The sequence below is a fragment of the Rhipicephalus microplus genome, chromosome 2, assembly GCF_043290135.1.
Source record: "Rhipicephalus microplus isolate Deutch F79 chromosome 2, USDA_Rmic, whole genome shotgun sequence".
Classification (NCBI taxonomy): domain Eukaryota; kingdom Metazoa; phylum Arthropoda; class Arachnida; order Ixodida; family Ixodidae; genus Rhipicephalus; species Rhipicephalus microplus.
This window is the reverse complement of record NC_134701.1, coordinates 298,159,220-298,179,263: the sequence shown is the minus strand read 5'-3', so window position 1 is coordinate 298,179,263 and position 20,044 is coordinate 298,159,220. Positions and strand designations below refer to the sequence as shown.

The 20,044-nt window shown below is 48.8% G+C and overlaps 1 protein-coding gene across 4 annotated transcripts in view; it reads right to left on the bottom strand.

The window, feature by feature from the left end:
- The window catches only part of ND-39 (NADH:ubiquinone oxidoreductase subunit 39), a 179,327-nt gene that overhangs the window by 27,252 nt on the left and 132,031 nt on the right, over window positions 1–20,044 (bottom strand). For all 4 annotated transcript variants that reach the window (XM_075882384.1, XM_037429885.2, XM_037429892.2 and 1 more), the window contains exon 7: window positions 2,575–2,719. In XM_075882384.1, the coding sequence (XP_075738499.1) occupies window positions 2,575–2,719 (145 nt within the window). The remainder of the gene's footprint in view (window positions 1–2,574; window positions 2,720–20,044) is intronic.

Genomic DNA, 20,044 nt, shown 5'->3' with positions numbered 1-20,044 from the left:
CACCACTGCTCATGTCTCGACTGAGTCAAACGCCTTCTCGTCATCTATGAAAGCTATGGATAGGGGTTGGTTGTATTCCGTGCACTTCTCAATTACCTGATCAGAATTTTCGTCTCCAGAGATAGTTTGCTAGTGTTCTGTCTAGTGACTGTGCCTCTGACTTCCATTGCAAACTCTTTCATGTTACTAGTAAGATTATAATTCATTGTGTCTACCCAAATGTCATTTACCTTGTTTGGGGCCTCGAATCTATTCTAAAGCTAAACTCCGAATTTCTCTATTTTCCCTCTCATCTTCATTAACATGCTTCTTGCGTATCAGTTTTTCATTGCTTTTCTTTAAATGTAGGTGAATATGAGCTCTTACCATTCTATGGTCACTGCATCGAATCTTTCCAACTGCTTCTACATCCTGTACAATGCCTGGGTGTGCACACCGAGTGAGGTCTACTTCTTTTCTAGTTTCACCATTAAGATGTCGCTACGTCCACTTATGATTAGTCTGTTTACAGAAGAAAATATTCAAGATCCGTAAAGTACTGCGTTCTGCTACCTCTACTAAATCCCCTCTGGCATTTCAAGAGTCTACGCCATATTTCAGCACTGCATGGTCTGCGGTTTGTTTCTTGCCTACTTTGGCATTAAAGTCAATCGCTAGAGGGTTGCTGCAAAGCAACTGCCCAAGGCGGCGGTCAGACATACGACGCAGCGTAGGATGCTGAGAATCTCTGGGTCCCGACAGTCCGCCATTAGAATCTGAACTTGGCCACCTTCAATGCTAAAACGATATCTAGTGAGACTAAACTAGCTGTGCTGTTTGAGGAATAAGAGGGTGTTAAATAGGATGTAACAGGGCTCAGCGAAGTTAGGAGGACACGTGACACTTACACAGTCCTGAAGAACGGACACAGTCAATGATACCGTGGATTAGTTGACAGAAAATTTCTAGGAGTGGGGTTTTTACACGCAAGAATATCGGTGGCAACATAGAGGAACACTATAGCATCAGTGAGAGGGTGACAAGTATTATAATTAAGGTAAACAAAAACTACAATATGAAGGCGGTACAGGCTTCCGCACCTACATCGAGCCATGATGATCATTTGGTTCAACACTTCTTTGAATACGTAAAGTCAGCCATTAATAAAGTAATGACACAGCATACTATCCTGATGGGTTTAAATATCATGTGATAATATTCTTAAAGTGAAGGGCAGTGTCACGAATGAGTGCTAAACTAAGCACGTGTCTCTGTTTTCAAATGGCAGTGGGAAATCCAGGTGTCAGTTTGTCGCGACGGGGCACGTGCAACGAGGAAAAAAAAAAAAAAACAAGCATCAAGAGACGCTGCGGGCGAGCCTCGTCTCCTTCTTGTAACGGCCGCCACTGCCGGTCTCGGATCAAATGCCGAGTGAAATCCAGAACCATCATGACAGGAAGGCTGACGCAATGCCTAGTTTTCTACGATGCATGGACACTATGAGAAAGATCTCGCTCTTTCACTAGCTTTGGCAGTGTTGGAACCCGGATATAACGTAATATCAGTGTTAACCAAGTAAATGAAGAATACTCTTATAATAGGTATAATGTTAGAAATATAATATTATAATGAATTTCTGGATATAATGAACCTATTTTTATGTAAGGTACAACCTAATTATAATGAGATCTGAGTGGCCTATAGGTTGTGCTTTGCTCTCTATATGCAATTTCAGTTTCAAACTTTTCAAAATGAGCATTCATTCACTACTATTTATGGGGTCACATACCCCGTCATGGAACAGTGCATCAGAGGAGTTCTCAGAGCAGAAGCAATCATTTTGGTAGAGTCAGTGCATATGCTGTCTTAGCGAGAACAATTCACAGGTCCACTACGAATTTCACCAAGCTACACATGAATCATTATTCTTTTATTTTTGTCTCATTTCACACAGAAATGTGCAAAGACCATTGCTCTTGTTGCTGAGAATAAGTAACACCACCTTAAGTGGGTTTGCACGATTTTAAGACCTTTGTCTTTGTGCACACTGTGAGAATCAGTTTTCTGAAAAAGCCCACTTCCGGCTAGACAGTCATACAAGGGGCACCGGAATTAGTTAAACAGGCGGCACTGGAAGTTTTAAAAAATTCAATTTCCTTTATTATTACTGCAAATATTTAGCAATTTTCACAGTGACTGAGTCTTCCATGTTATTGAGGTGAAAAATTCGTAAACAGAAGTTGCTTGGAGCTGACGTTTCAACAAGCGGACTTGTCTTCCTCAAGCCTTGAAAAAGTCAAGTCTGCCTGTCGAAACGTCGGCTTGACACAACCCCTATCTATGGGTTTTTCGTCGCAAGCTTCTGTCTTTCCCTTCCTACTGTTTTTTGGATGCTATTGGTGTGCAAAATATGAAAAGCAGAGTAAATGTGTACCTTGAGTACAACCATAGGCATTGTTCAGCCTGATGTTCTTTGGTTGAGCTCACTAAAGCCACTGTAAGCAAATGGTTTCAATTCCAACCCAATCCTTACTCAGAGCAACGAGCCCAAGTGTTTTTGCAAAAATAGTGTGCTATACCAGAAGCAGTGCTCACCCAACGGCCTGGTAAATCAAGCCTTCATTGCCCTGCTCAAAGATAGCATTGACCACACCTTCAGCCACATTTTCCGTGTAGACAGGCTGCTTGACGATCCCCTTGCCTTTGTTCCACACAGGCACGTATGTGAAATTCCTGCGCACTGCAAAATTTAAAGAGAAAAAACAATGCCCCAATCACAATGAAAGGTGACAATGTTTGGCCGAGTTTGGAGCAACACTAAAGAAGAGGATGCATGCACAGAGCTACCTTTGCAGGGCTGTTTAACTAATTAATAACAGTAAGGCAAAATTTTAACATTAAATGTGCACACATCATTAAAAAGTTACAAAATAGATTAATAAAACTCCTATGTCATTCGACTGCATTATGCTAAGAATGCTTTTGATGAAGCCCTCATAACATCATTGTGAAAAAAGATTAACTGCTTGACAAGTTCACAAGTCAAGCAAACTGGGGGCTGTGCAAAAAAAGCCTCGGAAGTAAGAAAGCAACCTCTCCCTTGAAGGGGAGGCATGCTGTAGGATGCTTTTATAAGCAGTTAGATAGGTAACATCCTAAACAGTTATCTTATAGCATTTGTTTTAAAAACCGGAGGAAACTCAAGCTTCACCGCCCAAAGCAAATCGCAATCGCCTGATCAGGCGAAAATATATTAGCGTAATTATAGATAGCGTAATTATATTAACAACATACCAGGTGGATTAGATCGAAAAGGGTAAAGTACATTCTATAGTACGCAATAAAGTTTCTGTACCTAGTAACATGTTGAATTTATATATTTGGTTTCTCAATTAAGCAAGAAAAGACTGCTGAACATTCGAATACCGTATAAGCCATGGTTTAAAGGACCACTCACCAGGTTTGACAATTTTGAGCTTATAAGCGCACTGCATAGATGAGGCATTCATGATCACGTCTGCCAAAATTTGCAACGCTACGCCCCGCGAAAATGGGTCAAATTTCAAGATGAACGCTGCTCCCCCTCCCTTCTGCCAGCGCGCGCCCAGAGAATGAGGGCATTACGTGCGCGTATGAATGACCCTACGTTCACGGCAATGCAGTGATGTCAATCCTCTATGTAGACGACTCTGCTCTGACGTTGCAAACAGTGGCACGTGACATGGCAAAAATTATTTAACACGGCATGCGTTGTTTAGGTAATTTGTTGTTTGAAGAGGTTAATAAAGCTCTAGATAAATAATGGGACGCAATAAGGGAATGTGAGCGTCTTTTTTCCATTTTTCTCTCGCGAATTGCAACGAGATGTGGGGCTAATGTGTCGGCGTTTCGCGTGCGTTCGTGTCCCCACGGTCAGCGCATTGAGCAGACGACCGCAGTAGAACACTCCTACGCGTTCGCGCACTCATTGTGCTCAACCATTCTATCGCGTCTAAGCCAGCGTTTCCAAACCATCCCGCAGAAACAAGCTGAAGACCACAAAATAAAGCTGGTCAATAAAGCAACGCCGCTCGCGTGCTCGGGGGTTGGACTTGTTTGGGCACGTCATGCGCACGTGACCTTTTGGTCGGATGCTCGAGAGGATGGGGAGGAGATTTTTCTTGCCAAGGCTACGCGGAGGAGCGGCAAGGATTTCGAGCTCATCTTCTCTCATCTTCGTTTCGCGACACTTCAAAAAAACCCATTTTCTCCACTCGTGATGAACCGATTCAAAAAACTTTTGTGGCAAAGTGTTCCTCATCGGACACCCAACAACTTCCACTGTCTACTAAAATTTGGTTTAGGGCTTGGTGAATGGCCCTTTATATTAATGCTGATTTGGTTGGTGTAAACTGAGTTTTCTGCTTTCACATGTAATGAGGCCCACAAATAAAATGAGGAAAGCCTACTGCAGCAAAGACAAACCGCACTCCCTCAGTAGTAGTGCTTCAATATGGCATTTCCAAAAGGCCTGCTTGCTTTCCATTGAAAAAAAACCCGGCTGTGTACTCCGTACTCAAAAACCGCATGATAACACAGCGCAATACAAGCTGTACGATGACTAAGAAAATGCGTTATCAACTAACATTTTATATAATACAGTAACGCATTTCCACTGAAGCGTTGTCTCTGCCGAACACAGACAATGACTGCATTTGCTTATGGTGCCCCTGACAACAGCACTGCCTTTTGGCATTGACACGAATGGGGCAAACTTTTTCTGCACGGTGATCAAACCTTCGCTTTTAGCCACCCTAGTAGCGCCAGCAGAGCTGTCCGACTGCAAGACTCGATGGCCGCACAGAAAGCATGAGAGAGTATTTTTTGGCACATGGCGGCTGCCGCGACTGGACGTTTCTCACAAAGGGTTCATGAGGACAGCCCCGCAGGTCGCTTCGCGTGGACTCCTTGTGGTGAGTCACATGAGCCGTGACGCCTTCGCGTTACCTTGTGTATGTTGTTATGTTCATTAAGTGCATCGGATTATTGTGTAAGGTTGTGTTTTAGGGTATGATCACTAGTGATGCATTTGATTCAGCTGGTTGGCGATATCGTCATTTTTAAAAGTAGTTGAATACTACACGATGTTAGTTTGGTTCAACCGTGTCTGCTGTCTCCGTTATTTCCGAGAGCGTGCCTCATATATGAGACCCCACAAGCTCAGATAGTCTTGTATCCAGTCTGTAAGATTAGGGTCGTGAGTTATTGCCTCCACTCTAATGAGAAATTTATTATGACACTGTGTCAAATGCCTTACTGTAGTCAACGAAAATTGACATTTTCATTACTGAAATGAACGACACTCGTACGAGACGGCTGCTACAAATGGAGCATGGCTACAGTGCATTTTCTTCACGTACCGTGACGTCACCAGCCCATCCTAGACTCGCTGGCTATCAAGCTTTAAAAAAGAACTCGTTCCTGCAAGCATCAGTGGACACGACAATACCACCGAAGCATTATCACCGATCTGCTCGTTTCTTGTGCGGGCTGTAGCTGGGTGCTTTTGGTTCAGCGTTGCTGAAAATGTCACCGCAGATGGATGCTGCCAGCCTGCATCGACCTTGCTACATCCAGATGACGTCTCAGGCGAAATTTCGGACGACACTCATGCAATGGCTGCTACATGTATGAGGCGGTCGCGCCGCATCTCGCCTGATGCTCCGGCAAGTGACAGTAGCGGCAGCGCCGTAGTCACATGGTACCGAAGATCTCAAAAGCGTCTGCACTGGGAGCGCGCGCGCGCCGTAGCTTGCGAAAGTGTGTAATTGTTTGTATTTAGCGCATTCAATGCGTTTCCGAGCCTTTATGAGTGTATGCACACATGCTACACGCCATGGTGCACGAGTGACTATGCAGGCATGCCCAAATTGCATCGAGACATTCACTGTTTCAAGGGCCTGCCAACCCACACACACACACAAAAAAAAAAAATACATATACAATCTGAGTTTGCACGCATCCGCCTAGCTTTTCACTCAAGCAGCGTTGAGCTGTGCTGGGCCATAAGTGGCTACTGGTGAACTACAAAGAGAGGAGGAGTATCAAAACCGCGATTAAATTATACGGTCGTTTTGTCGACAGTCTCTATGATATTCAAAGCACCGTTGCTCATATGAGTCCACATGCGCTCAATTGTTTCATGAGAGCCAGGGAGCCAAGCTGAAAAAACGCGTGTACCTCCGAGTCATGAACTCTACGCGAAGGGGGTTATCTTAAACATATTGTTACAGCGAGTTGTGATGAAATGGTTTAACTTTTAAGAAGTGAGCGATAGTCGTTCGCGATAGCACACTGCGATCTTGCCAAGCCCCTTCGTCTTCCTCTCTTTCTCTTCTCTGGCTTTCACATGTCCGTTACCTTCCCCCGCAAGCAGACGAAGCCAGTAGGGCAAGTTATGATACACAAGGAGGGTAGAAAGACTACACGAGCAATGTGAGTGAACTGCTTTCTGCTCGATCGTTGACAATTGGACAAAAGAGGAGCTATTACATAGGTGAGCTGGCTGAGACGCTCCAAAACTACAAATGGGCCTGAATACCGTGTGTGGGGGTGCTGACACCACCTGTAAAGTTGTTTGCGTTGCGTAGTGCACGTGTCTCACCCAAAAGCCGTATTTTGGGTTACAACCACTGGGCAGATGGCGTGTTCGCGTTAATCACCACTATCATCATCATCATGGTGTAACGCCGGTGGTGACCCCTGGTGGAAGGCAAGCCTTGGTGGCGGGCACGAGTTGAGCAAGTCTCTTCTGCACGTGGCAGTTGCCACGAATGGTTGTCTCTAGCGTGGGTTCCCGGTATGTGGCACCGCGGGCTGCGCGTTGGGGGCCCTTGCGGTAAGTCAAGCGTTGGCGACGCCGCCTTGGGTGTGTTATTGTGTTTGTCATGTCATTGTGTGTTTGTCATGGAGTGTATGGTAATATTGTGTACAGATGTCCTAGCGTGTTGAAAACGATTGATGTATCGATTTAGTGGATGATATCATCGTCTGAATTAGTTAAATAAATGTATGTATCGTTTCGTTTGTTCCGACCGTGTCTGCTGTCTCAGTTCATTCCAAGAGCCTGGCGTGGCGCTTGCTCGGCAATTTCGAGACCCCCACACGTGACAGAAGCTTTTTGCACAATTCATGCTGGCGTTGCGGGTCCAAAAGAACATCAAGTCACCTTTTTCGAACGATACTGGTTCGCGACAGTTGTCGTAATGTTCTTTCGAACGACGTTGAGAGGCAAGAGTCCAAAGAAGAGCGATTTGACAGGTTTCTTTCACTGGGCACAAGGTGTTCTATACACAATCGTCATTGTGTAGAAGAAAGGATAAGAAAGTGCCCAGAGGGCTTAGTGGCAACCTGGCGTACAACAAATAAAATGTGCTAAAGTTCGTTTCATGTTTCGCCGTGTTGTACGCGTACATAATAAAAGGCAGCATGTAATCCCAGGTTTTGTGATTGAAGGAAATTTAGATGGCAAGCATGTTTGTCAGCGTTCTGTTTGTCCGTTCAGCAAGACCATTTGTCTGTAGATGATAGAATGGAAAGATGGAACTGTGTCGTGCACATGCGAAGCGATTCCTCAACAGCATCAGCAGTGAACTGGCGGCCACGGTCGCTGATAATAACACGCGGGCCATGGTGAAGGACCACGTATTGGAGCAAGAAGTCTGTCACAGAAGCAGCGGTAGAAGAGGGAATGGCTGCGGTTTCAGCATACCGGGCAAAAAGATCCACGCAGAGGATTATCCAATGGTTCTTATTGTTAGATAACAGAAATGGACCCATATGTCAATTCCCCCTTGTTCAAAAGGCGTGCTGGGTGGTGTTCATGGCTGAAAGGGACCTGGTGCTGCGGTGGCGGGTCGCTTGTGACATTGGCATGCCTCGCAGCTATCGACATTACGCTTCACTGTTTCGTACATTTTGGGCCAGTAAAAGCGTTCCTGCGTGCAGTGCAGCATTCTTGTGAAGTCAAAATGAGTGGATGTCACATCGTCATGTGTAGCGCGTAGAACATTGGGGACAACTAACAGAAAACATGCTCCAGGTCTGGAGTAGTTAGTCTTATAGAGCAACTTGTCTCGAACCGTAAAACGACCACTGTGTTCGGAAGTACCGGCGGCAGCAAAAGAAAAGGACCCAAGATGAGATCGCTACGTTGTTCGTTCTGGAAGTCAGCCGCATCAGGCAATGTGCTTGAAACAGCAGCAAGGCATTCGTCAAAATTTTTAAGCATCGGAGTCGGTAGTCGCAAGAGGAATCCGGGAGGGGAAGTTCTTCTCAGTGTGACGACAACCACTCTTGTACGACACCGTAAAGTTGTATTCCTGAAGTCGCAGCGCCCAACGTGCGAGGCGGCCAGAGAATCGCGAAAACTAACCAGCCAGCCAAACGAATGATCGGTAATTATCTTAAATGGCCTCCCGTAAAGATAACAACTGAACTTCTGTTAGGCGAAAACAGCTGCCAGACATTCCTGTTCCGTAACTGTGTAATTGCACTCGGATTTGCTCATGCAACAGCTGGCATATGCCACGAAATGCTCTGCGCCATTTTGACGTTGTACAAGCACCGCTCCCTACGGCAATACCCTCAGTCGGGCAAGATGGATCGAAGTGATGCAACAGTGGTGCTGACGTTTGTACAAACTTACGAGAATGCGGCATCACACTCTAGTGTCCAGTTGAAGGTCGCATCCTGTCCTAAGATGATTTTAAGCGGGTACACGATCTCCGCAAATCGTGGAACAAAATGACGGAAATATGAGAATAGGCCTACAAATGAGCGAAGTTCTCATGCAGACTGCTTCTATCTTGCAAAGATCGGGCCTGACGCCATCCTTGTCGGCTAAGTGCTGTGGGAATCGGCGCTAACTTGCCACCTTCGCGTGGGCTTTGCCGCCTGTTTTTCCGTTCTTAGATCCCGACATGAGTCCCCTCCTCCATGGTCTGTCGCGCTGTGAGAGCGAGGAGTGGCGCTTAACCCCTCTCACCCGGTAGCAGATGTCGACAGTGGCACCGTGCGCGAAGTCTCTTGAGACGTTTTACGCGCCCGCGTCACGAGTGGAGAGATCTTTCCGTGGACAACATCGTGGTAAGCACGCTTTTCTTTTTCGTCTGTCGGCTCCCTTTGTTTGGGGCTCGTTCGGACTTCCCCAACAGCACCTTGTGCCCGCAGCGAATGCTTACTTTGCCCCCCTTCCTAGCGCCATGTCGAAGAGCGTACGGTGTCTTAGTGCGTGGTCAAACTGCACCGACCCCTATCTCTCCGAAGCCAACATGAGCGCCTTTGTCCTCGCTCGAGCAACCAGGCCCTCTGTCCTGGTGTCACCGTGAATCACTTTTACCACAGAGACGTGCTCCCGGCACCCTTAAGTAGTGCTTCTCGCCTGTGGCGTGGATTAGCCCATTTGCTTTCTCGCCGTGCCTTTGCGACACGCTGTACTACGTTTGGTGTTGCCGCAGGCAATAAATTGTAGCAACTTTCAGCAGTATCTTGTTCTCGCCGCGGCGGTGGTTAACGCGTGCCCTGTGGCTCGCTAAGACCGAACCCACGCTAGTGGCCGTGATCTTTCAGGATACGAGTACACTACACTGGCGCCCAACGTGGAATCAGAAGCTCAAAGCTTTTGACTGCTCTTAGCTAGTCAGCTCACCTGCGCGATTCGGGCGCATCGCAACATGCCTGCTTCGTGACACGCCTCATTGCACAGATGCCATCACCTCTATTTACGGGCATCCTTCAGCACCCGTTCGTGTCGTCACCCCCTTTTGTAGTGAACACACAACCAACGTGGTAGCTGACGCGCTATCTCTTGCCCCCTGTTGTCTGCCGAGAACCTGGATTCCAGTGCCACCGCAGCTTGCGGTGCCTTAGCACATGCAAGCATCGGGGGCGAAACAGCGGTGAAAAGGAGGAGTCCCCATGCGGACGACTTTAACTGCTATCCTGGTAAGCGGCGCACTGCGTAGCGGCCGAGTGGTGGAGCTTTCCGAAGGCCACAGGACCAAGGGCGAACCCGTGACGCTGTGCACGTGGCGGTTGCTGCAGTCTCGAGTGGGCACGACAACAGACTTCCCTCTTTGGGAGAATGGGAATCGCTTTCAGCAGCGAAGAGCTACTGAAGGCTCAGCAAACTGATTCGTTTCAAGTCTCGGAGAGATTGATCGATATGTCGGGCTTAACGTCCCAAAACCACCATATGATTATGAGAGACGCCGTAGTGGAGGGCTCCGGGAATTTCGACCACCTGGGGTTCTTTAACGTGCACCCAAATCTGAGCACACGGGCCTACATCATTTCCGCCTCCATCGGAAATGCAGCCGCCGCAGCCGGGATGGGAGTCTCGGAGAGATGGAGCCCCGTTACGCTGCTTGTTCTGCAGCAGGCGCGAATAGGGTACTGAAACAACGTGTGTCGCTGAGTCCCCGGCGATTCATTTTGCTGGACCATGACGGGCTCCTGCTGAACTATATAGCCACTGATGTATCTCAGTGTTCCTGTCTCCAATCACGAGTCCATCGATCCGTTTAATGTGGCTATGCCCAAAAAAGTCTGAAAGCCGCACTGTTGCGATCCTCTCACGACAAACTCGTGACCGGTCATCTGAGTGGCTCGAAAGTTTTTGCAAAGTGAGCAACGTAGTGACCTGTCCTTGCATGAAGCGTGGCATCTATCGCTATTCCGTGCCTGCCACGTCTAACAAACGGTGGAACCAAGGGTTGGCACGCCACCCGGTCTTATGAAACGATTGTCAGTGAGCGTCCGTGGCGCGTACTAGTTGAAAGATTCTCTTTTAAAAAAACTCAGCCGTGCCCACATCTCAACCCTGAAGTCCTTCGTCACGGTCTGACGAGCTTGCGCCAGCGCACTGCGGCACTTCGCACAAGCAACGGGTACACCAGAAGCAGCGGACCGCATTCGGACCTCGACCGGTATAATCTGAGGAAGCGGTCACCTTTGTGATTTCGCGCCAGACGGTGGACTTCTCCACAACCGAAAGCCCTCAGTTCACTGTCTAGCTTCAGCATAGATTAGCTTCTTTACGGCCTTTTCTCGTAAAAAAGTTGACCCCGCCCAGTTTGCTGCCAGTGTTTCTCCTTTAAGTGTTCATGTGTATTTTATGTTTTCATGTTTCTTTTGTCTAATATTAAGTGTTCAATTGTATTTGATGTTTTTATGTTCTTTTGGCCATATATTGAGTGTCATTACTGGTCTGTTTTACGTTTTCTTCCGTGTTTATTTCGTCTACCGGCAATGGGAGTTGTGACCTTGAATGTTGATGCTCATGCGTGGAGAAAGGGACGAAGAACGCTTTGTGCCTTTGCTCACACAGCCGTCAGCGGTGTGTGCGTACGTGTGTAAATGCGTGACATTTCAGTGCGTGCCCGTGAAGAGTGCGCATCGTAGTTTCATCCCGTCGACGTGGACATTAGAGGTGCTGGGGTCACTGAACTACTGACGCCGCGCCCTGCTCTATGCCGTCGCCGAGAAGCCCTGCTTCCTCTTCCAGGATGGCTCCTGTGCGAGGCCAGCTGACAGCAGCTGCCGGCTAACGCAAGGGCCCCTCACAGCCAATTACAGTGCGGCCTCTGTGATGTCCGGCGACGCCGGGCTTCCCAGCGAGGTTCCGCTGTCATCGAGAAATTCGGGGCTTCCAAACCACCACTGAAGCGGTGTTTATCGGACTCGCAACTAATCAAGAGCAGCAACAAACAATCAAAGAGCCCCCTTCCGTGCCTCTGACCTCGCACACAGGCATCGCACCCAGTGGACATTGTCATGTTCTGCCGCCACCTCCACGCGATGGACGCTATCTTGATTCAGCACCACGAACACTAGTCCTATTTTTCTGTGCTCCCTTTGGCAAACATGTTATAGTGTCATGTGTTTATTTTACTATTAATGTTTTTCTTTTCTTCTTTGTAATAATTTATTTAGCAGCAGTTTACAAGGCTGGACTGAGGTTAGCAGTCGCTCATAGCAGTGTGATTTTAACTGCATGGGTGACGTCCGGCTGCTTTTGCAGACCAGTAAAGGGCAATTTTAGGAGAGGGGGATGTGGGAATTGAGGCTAGCCCCCCCGCCTGTGCGCCGGCTTTGCCGCCTCTTTCTCCGTTCTAATGTCCCGACTTGACTCCCCTCCTCCATGGTCTGCCACGCTGAGAGAGCGAGGAGTGACGCTTAACCCCTCTCACCCGGTAGGGGATGTCAACTGTGGCACCGCGCGCAACGTCTGCTAACAGGTTTCGTGCGCGCACGTAGGGAGTGAGCGAGATTATCTCCAGGGACGACATGGGGGTAAGCACGCTTTTCTTTTCCGTCTGTCGGCTCCCTTTGTTTGGTGCTCGTTTCGACTTCACCAACAGCGCTTTGCACCCGTGGCGAAAGCTTACCTTATGTCACCCCCCTTCCGAATGCTAGGTCGAAGAGTGGTATGGTGTCTTAGTGCATGGTCAAACTGTGCCGACCTGTATCTTTCCGAAGCAAAGGTGAGCACCTTTGCCCTCGCTTGAGCAACCGGGCCCTTCGTCCCGGTGCCACCATGAATCACTTTTAACACGGAGACGTGCTCGCGGCACCCCTGAGTGCTTCTCGCCTGTGGTGTGGATTAGCCCATTTGCTTTGACGCCGCGCCTTTGCAACGGGCTCTACGACAATGTGGTGTTGCCGCAAGCAATAAAATGTTGCGACTTTGAGCAGTGTCGTGTTCTCGCCACGGCGATGATCGCGTGCCCTGCAGCTCGCTAAGACCGGACCCATGCTAGTGGCAGTAATCCTTCGGGATACGAGTACACTACAGTGCCCCAGTACCCGAGTTAGACGTTCGCCAAGGCGACATTTTTAGGAATTCAGAACCAGCCCGGCTTTTTTGATGCAGTCGAGAACAAGACTGAGACGGTTGTTGTATTCTTCAAACGTGCGGCCAAAAATCACAACATCGTCAAGATAGCACATGCATATCTCTTATTTTAGACCACGTAATACTGTGTCCATAAATATTTCAAAGGAGGCACGAGCATTACAAAGGCCGAAAGGCATAACATTAAATTCAAATAGGCCATCCGGAGTTATGAAAGCAGTTTTTTGTTGGTGAGTGTTATACGTATTTGCCAATAACCGGATCGCAAATCAAGCTTTGAAAAATAGGACGGGGCATGCAAGCAATCTATGACGTCATCAATCCGCGGTAAGGAATATACATCTTTCTTCGACACAGTGTTTATATGCTTGTAATCCTTGCAGAACCTTCAGGAACCATCCTCTTTTTCTGACAAGAATTACCGGGGCTGTCCACAGGCTGGATGACTCTTGCACGACACCTTTGTTCAGCATATCCTTTACTTGTTTTGCGATAAGTTTGCGGTCAGAGAATGACACTTGGTAGGGCTTTTGGTGGATGAGGTGTGCAAAGCCGGTGTCTATTCTGTAACGAGTGCAGGACGAGGGTAACTGAGGGGGTGCATCTCTATGTTTGATGTCGAAAGAAGCAACATGCCGAGAACGGACCTACCAGCGCTTGCCGTTCTGTTGTACTGAGAGCCTTGCTGATTATACTGAGCATTAGATCTTCATTATGGCGAATATCGTAAGGAGAGGAAGAGGTGGCGAGGTCCGTAACTAGGGCAGCTATCGAGCTGCATGACGCTTCATCGAAGAGAGCTATCTTCATCCTGCGACGAAGCACAACCGGCGTGGCAAAACAGTTCAGCACCCACAATGTTGCGACTCCTTCTTTCATGCACACAACAGAACAGGGCACAAGTATGGCCTCTAGCAGCGATGGCATAGTGGTTAGAGCATCCGCCTCGCATGCAAAAAGTCTGTGGTTCAAATCCCGGTGCCCCGCAGTTCCCAACCGGATTAAAAAAATGAATCCGCATGGTGATGGAACTGCATTACGAGTCCTGGGGTGCGGCCTCACCAGTAACCACTACCGGGAACGCACTCCCTCACCAGAGAAGGATTGGCCATCCTGGTGCAGTATCTGGCCACTACCTCCCACATGCATACGTCAAATAACTCACGGCCCTCAGTCCCCAGCAGCTACGAAGCAACTGACCACGGCGGCGGTCAGATCTGCAATGCAGCAGAGGGTGCTAAGAATGTCTGGATCCAGACAGGCCGCCATTGGAACCTGAACTTGGCAACGTTTAATGCTAGAACCTTATCTAGTGAGGGAAGTCTAGCTGTACTATTCGAGGAGCTAGAGGGTGATAAATGAGATATAATAGGGCTCAGTGAGGTTAGGAGGACAGATGAGGTCTATACGGTGCTAGAGAATGGGCACGTCCTTTGCTATCGGGGCTTGGCTGACAGAAGAGAACTGGTAGTGGGGTTCCTAATTCACAGAAACATAGCTGGCAACATAGAGGAATACTATAGCATTAATGAAAGGTTGGTAGGTATCATAATTAAACTGAATAAGAGATACAAGATGAAGGTGATACAGGCTTACGCGCCTACATCCAGCCATGATGACGCTTCAGTTGAAAGCTTCTATGAAGGCGTGGAATCGGCAATGAGTAAGGTAAAAACACAGTATACTATAGTAATGGGCGTCTTTAATGCAAAAGTAGGGAAGAAGCAGGCTGGAGACCAGGCAGTAGGAGATTATGGCATCGGTACTAGAAACGCCAGAGGAGAACTACTAGTAGAATTCGCAGAACGCAATAATTTACGGATTTTGAATACCTTCTACCGCAAGTGGACATGGAGGAGCCCTAATGGCGAAAATAAGAACGAAGTAGACTTTATAATGAGTGCATACCCAGGAATCGTGCAGGATGTAAAAGTGGTTGGCAAGGTAAGATGCAGCGACCATAGAATGATACGGTCTCGAATTCGCCTAGACTTGAAGAAGGAACGACAGAAACTGATACGCAAGAAGCCAGTCAATGAGCTAGCACTGAGAAGGAAAGTACAGGAATTCAGAGTGTCGCTTCAAAAATCCCCACCTTTAAAACCAGCCGGATCGTTGCAGCCAGTTCAAGTGCCCACCATGCCTTTTGCACAAATCGGAATGGACCTCCTTGGACCATTTCCAACTTTGCACACTGGAAACAAGTGGGTAATTGTCGCTACCGACTATCTTACTCGCTACACAGAACACCCGAAGACGGAGGTTGAACGACGAAGATAGTCGCTATCATCATTAGGGGATTAGACCGGCATTCGGAATAAAGAAGAGGTCGACGGGTGGGCTTCGCCATAGGCAAACACCCGAAGACGTAGGTTGAACGATGAAGATAGTCGCTATCATCATTAGGAGATTAGACCGGCATTCGGAATAAAGAAGAGGTCGTCGACGGGTGGGCTTCGCCATAGGCACGGCGGCTCGTCTTTTCCTGAACGTTTTGGTGCCGTGAAACCCGGGAGGAAGGCCCTTTGGAGCTGAGACAGAGTGGACTTCAGGAATTTCGATGGCAGTCGTAGCCTTGAGGACTTTTGTGAAGCCGTTGTGGCTAAAGCTAATGTGCAAGGCCTAACCACCGCCGAGACCTGGGAGCGCAACTCTGGTTGCAACTGAGACCACTAGGAGCACCAATAGACTGATGTGAGTACAGGCACCGTTTGGAGGCTCGCGAGACGGGTGCCCTCACGTCTTCTCCGGCTCAGTACTGACTCGCCCTTCACGACGATGGCCCGATATGCACAAGATTACGAAGAATGACAGCACGACAAGTGACAGATATTCGTTGTGCGAACCTTCTGCGATGGATGCCGTGACGACTCCAACTTCGCCTCGTGACACGGCCGGCCAGTGACTTTTCACACTTCCGACACTAGACTGGATCATGGACGCCCTCTACGAAAGGTGGAGTCAAACACACAAGGCCGTCACGCAGGTCATCGCAGACGTCGAACGTCTTCGGCAATCAGATTGCCCACCAATCTCTGGGTTACGATGTATTCACCGAGTTTCGATTGAGCAATATGAGGAACTCAGAAGAATCGACCAGGAGATAGGGGATGCAGTTGACATCAATGATTTGGAAACCGAGATGGAGCAGGCGGAAGTTTATGAGCGTCAGATCATTCTAGCGAAAGTCAGAACCGAATATAAAATCGCTGACATATTAAAAGTACGGCAGGCTCGTTTGGAGACAAAAAGACTACAGATTAAAATGGAAGCAGAAAGAAAGGCACCCTCTGCGTCACCAACATCCAGCCAAGGCCTATTAGACAGCAATCTTGTAGCACAGATGCCAGTCGAGTCAGCCTCAGGACATAATCTTGAGCGTGGTGGAAGCCAATCAATCAGGACCTTGACTGAAGTAACGACCATCGAAGGAGCCTGCGCAGAACAACCACTACTTACAAGGACCCGGCCCCCGCCTGCAGAGTCGTGCCATACCTATGAACCTGTTGTCAAGACATCTACAACAACTCCAGTGTTCAAGGTGGAAGGCATTCCCATGATTGAAAAGGGGGAAGACTTAGTAGACCCTAAGGACCACTCACTAGATGTTGAGAATACGCCCAAGCCAAGGCTGGCAGATTTAGATGTTGTAAAGTCCTCATCGCCCTGCGTACAAGTGCCCGATGGAGGAAAATCAAGGTCCATTCTCAAAGCGACAAGAAGCAGAAGAAAGAAACAAAAGGTCACGATGACACAAAAGCCAGCCCCTTGCACTTCTGAAAGCTTAGGTTCTTCGAGAAAGCTACAGAAGTTAATATTGAAGAGAGTGTGCAAGGCACGTCTTATTTCGGCAAAGTTGATAAATGCTGACTAAGCGCAACAGCGGCGAATGAGAGAGACCAGACAAAGGCGGAAGCAGAAGGGTTACAAGGTAAATGCAGCAACGAACAGAAAGCAAAGAAAAAGGTTACTCAAGTATTGCTACACGAGGTCTTTCTGGAAGAGTCCTATCTGCGAATTTTCATGCCAACGAAACTTGCTCAATGACAATGCAGGTTCATCAAGGTCAATGCATTCAGAAGCACGAGTGTGGAACTAGCGCCGAAAGCACAGCTGGAAAAGCAGACGCGGTTGGATATCACGGATTTTCTCACATGGACTGACCTGGACTGACAAGTACTCTTGAACAGCGTGTGCTTCGAACTTGGTATGTGTTAGTGTTCTTCATCAACAACTGTTAATGCGGGGGCGCGGAGGATATTAAATATTGTGTGAACGACGAAGATAGTCGTTATCATCATTAAAAGATTAGACTGGTGTTCGGAATAAAGAAGAGGTTGACGGGTGGGCTTCGCCATAGGCACGGCGGCTCGTCCTTTCCTCAACACACACCTCATTTGACTCCGACAGTGCTCGCGCTTTGCTCTGTTGCTGTGCATTTCATGGCAGCAAAGTATAGCTCCTATTTAGCAAAATTATTGTGCAGACTACCACTCGAAGCACACTGAGCTCATTTCAAAAAAACAAAATTTTCGCAGAGTCACCGACTTGTACATCACAGCTTGATCCCATAGTGCCTAAATAAACTCCCCACGTACAACACTAATTTTTAAACATCACTACTGTGTTTATCACTGCTGATTTGCAGTAGCAAGCATAATTACTCAATAGAATGTGTGGGGGTGCTGACACCCCCCTGTTAAGTTGTCTGCGCCGCGTGGCGCACGTGTCTCGCCCCAAGGCTTTATTTCGGTGGTGACCACCGCTGGGCGATAGATGGCATTGTGTTCGCTTTGAGTACCACTGTTGGTAGAGTGGTAGCGCCGGCGGTGGCCCCTGGCTGAAGGCGGGCCTTGGTGGTGAACGAGGGTTGAGCAAGCCTCTTCTGCGCGTGGCGGCTGCCGCGAACGGTTGTCTGTAGCGTGGGTCCCCCGGTGCTCGGCACCGCGGGCTTCGCGCCGGGGTCCCATGTGGAAAGTCAGGCGTTTGGCGACGCCGCCTTGGGTATGTGTTAGTGTGTTGGGTGTGTTTATCCTGTGTTTAGTGTGTCCCTGCGTTATGTTGTTTGTATGGTAGCGTGTTAATCGAAATTGGTGTACCATTCGGCGGACGATATCGTCGTCTAAATTAGTTAATAAATGTATGTATGTTGTGTGCTTTTGTACCGACCGCATCAACTGTGTCCGTTCACTCCAAGAGCGTGGCGTGGCGACTCTCGTTCGCCTCGCCGAGACCCCACACTGGCTGCCCAACGTGGAGCTCTCGGAGTATCGGACGACAGTTTTTGCGGTTCAATACAGGGATTTTGTTAGAGCCGGAGTAGAGCAGGCCTAGGGGGGACTTCTTTGCTAGCGTCGGTGGTGTGCTTTGTTGAGAAGCGAGTAGATTGGTTTTGTAACGTGTTTGAATTTGTCGGCAGGTTGACTTTTTATTTAGTTTTTTTGCTCGCAAGTGTTATGATTTTTTGTTGTTGTTAGTTTTCAAAAACGTTGTTGAATTAGGACGAGAGCCATGCGGTCTGCATCCTGGGGTGAGCAAGGCCTAGAGCCCGTGGTTTGTAGGCCAGGCCCGAAGCGAGTGAGTACGGAAGCCTCGTGGGTGGTCCGATTTCCTGTAAATAGCTTCTTCTATCTCTTTGGGCTCAGGGAGCCGGGCGTCGTTGCTGACTTGTATTGCGGCTCGGCGCCGGGGCGTCGTGACACCGCCCGGGGCGGTGGACGCCAATCGCTCGGTAAGTTGCTGTGTGCGGCGAGCGATAGGGCCACCTCACAGAGTGGACGTCTCCTCGCGGCTGCCTCTTCTGCGCCTAGGCTGGGTGCTGGGTGGATGCCGGTTGTTGCCGAGCGACTCATTAGGTCTAAGGCTCTGCGCTGCCGCCTGTCGCACGTGGCACAACTAGGTGGATCGTGACGGTGAGGTGTTGCGCTCTGCTTCCCTCACTTTTTTTTTCTTGTGAGGACGAGTTAGGAAAAGTGATTTTTGTTTTTATTTTGATGGGCGTCTCGGCCGCCACCGATGTATTAGCTAGCAGTACTGACCAACGTACCACGTGGACGAAAAACTCGGAAGCTTCCTTCCCGAGGACCTGCTCGATTGTTTTCTTTTAAGTTTTTTTTGTTGTTATTTATGTATTCTGCGGGAGGGATGTCATCCACGGCCGGCTGTCCTGCACATCGTCAGCGTCGCAGGCCAGGAATGCGGTCGTGAGGTCGGGCGATGGAGATGCCTGGGACCTGCGCAACTGCCTGCAGTCCGGTGCCCTCGCGAGTGCTGGTCGCAACTGGAAGACGTGTCGGTGCTAGCGACGGATCATCGCGCCGACGGCAACGTTGCTGTTGCGGGGCCGGTACTCAGGTGAAATCTAGCCGGACAGTGCAGCAGTGTCGACCAGCGGCGGTGTCGTGGCGCAAGGACATTATGGTCGTGCGATATCATTTTTTTGTTAAAGCTTGTGTAGCTAATTTTTGATTTTGGGATATGGTTTGATTTAAGGTTGGGGGAATGTGGGGGTGCTGACACCCCCCTGTAAAGTTGTCTGCGCCGCGTGGCGCACGTGTCTCGCCCAAGGATTTATTTCGGTGGTGACCACCGCCGGGCGATAGATGGCGTTGTGTTCGCTTTGAGTACCACTTTTGGTAGAGTGGTAGCGCCGGCGGTGGCCCCTGGCGGAAGGCGGGCCTTAGTGGTGAACGAGGGTTGAGCTAGCCTCTTCTGCGCGTGGCGGCTGCCGCGAACGGTTGTCTGTAGCGTGGGTCCCCCGGTGCTCGGCACCGCGGCTTCGCGCCGGGGTCCCACGTGGAAAGTCAGGCGTTGGCGACGCCGCCTTGGGTATGTGTTAGTGTGTTGGGTGTGTTAGTGTGTGTTTATCCTGTTATTGTGTGTTTAGTGTGTTCCTGCGTTATGTTGTTTGTATGGTAGCGTGTTAATTGAAATTGGTGTATCATTCGGCGGACGATATCGTCGTCTAAATTAGTTAATAAATGTATGTATGTTGTGTGCTTTGTACCGATTGCGTCTACTGTGTCCGTTCACTCCGACAGCGTGGCGTGGCGATGCGCACGTTCGCCCCGCCGAGACCCCACAAATGTCATGACAAATTGAAAAGCCGTACACAATCACCAATTTCATACTATTTTCAGATCCACATGTTGTGCTCAGCCTTCTGCAAAG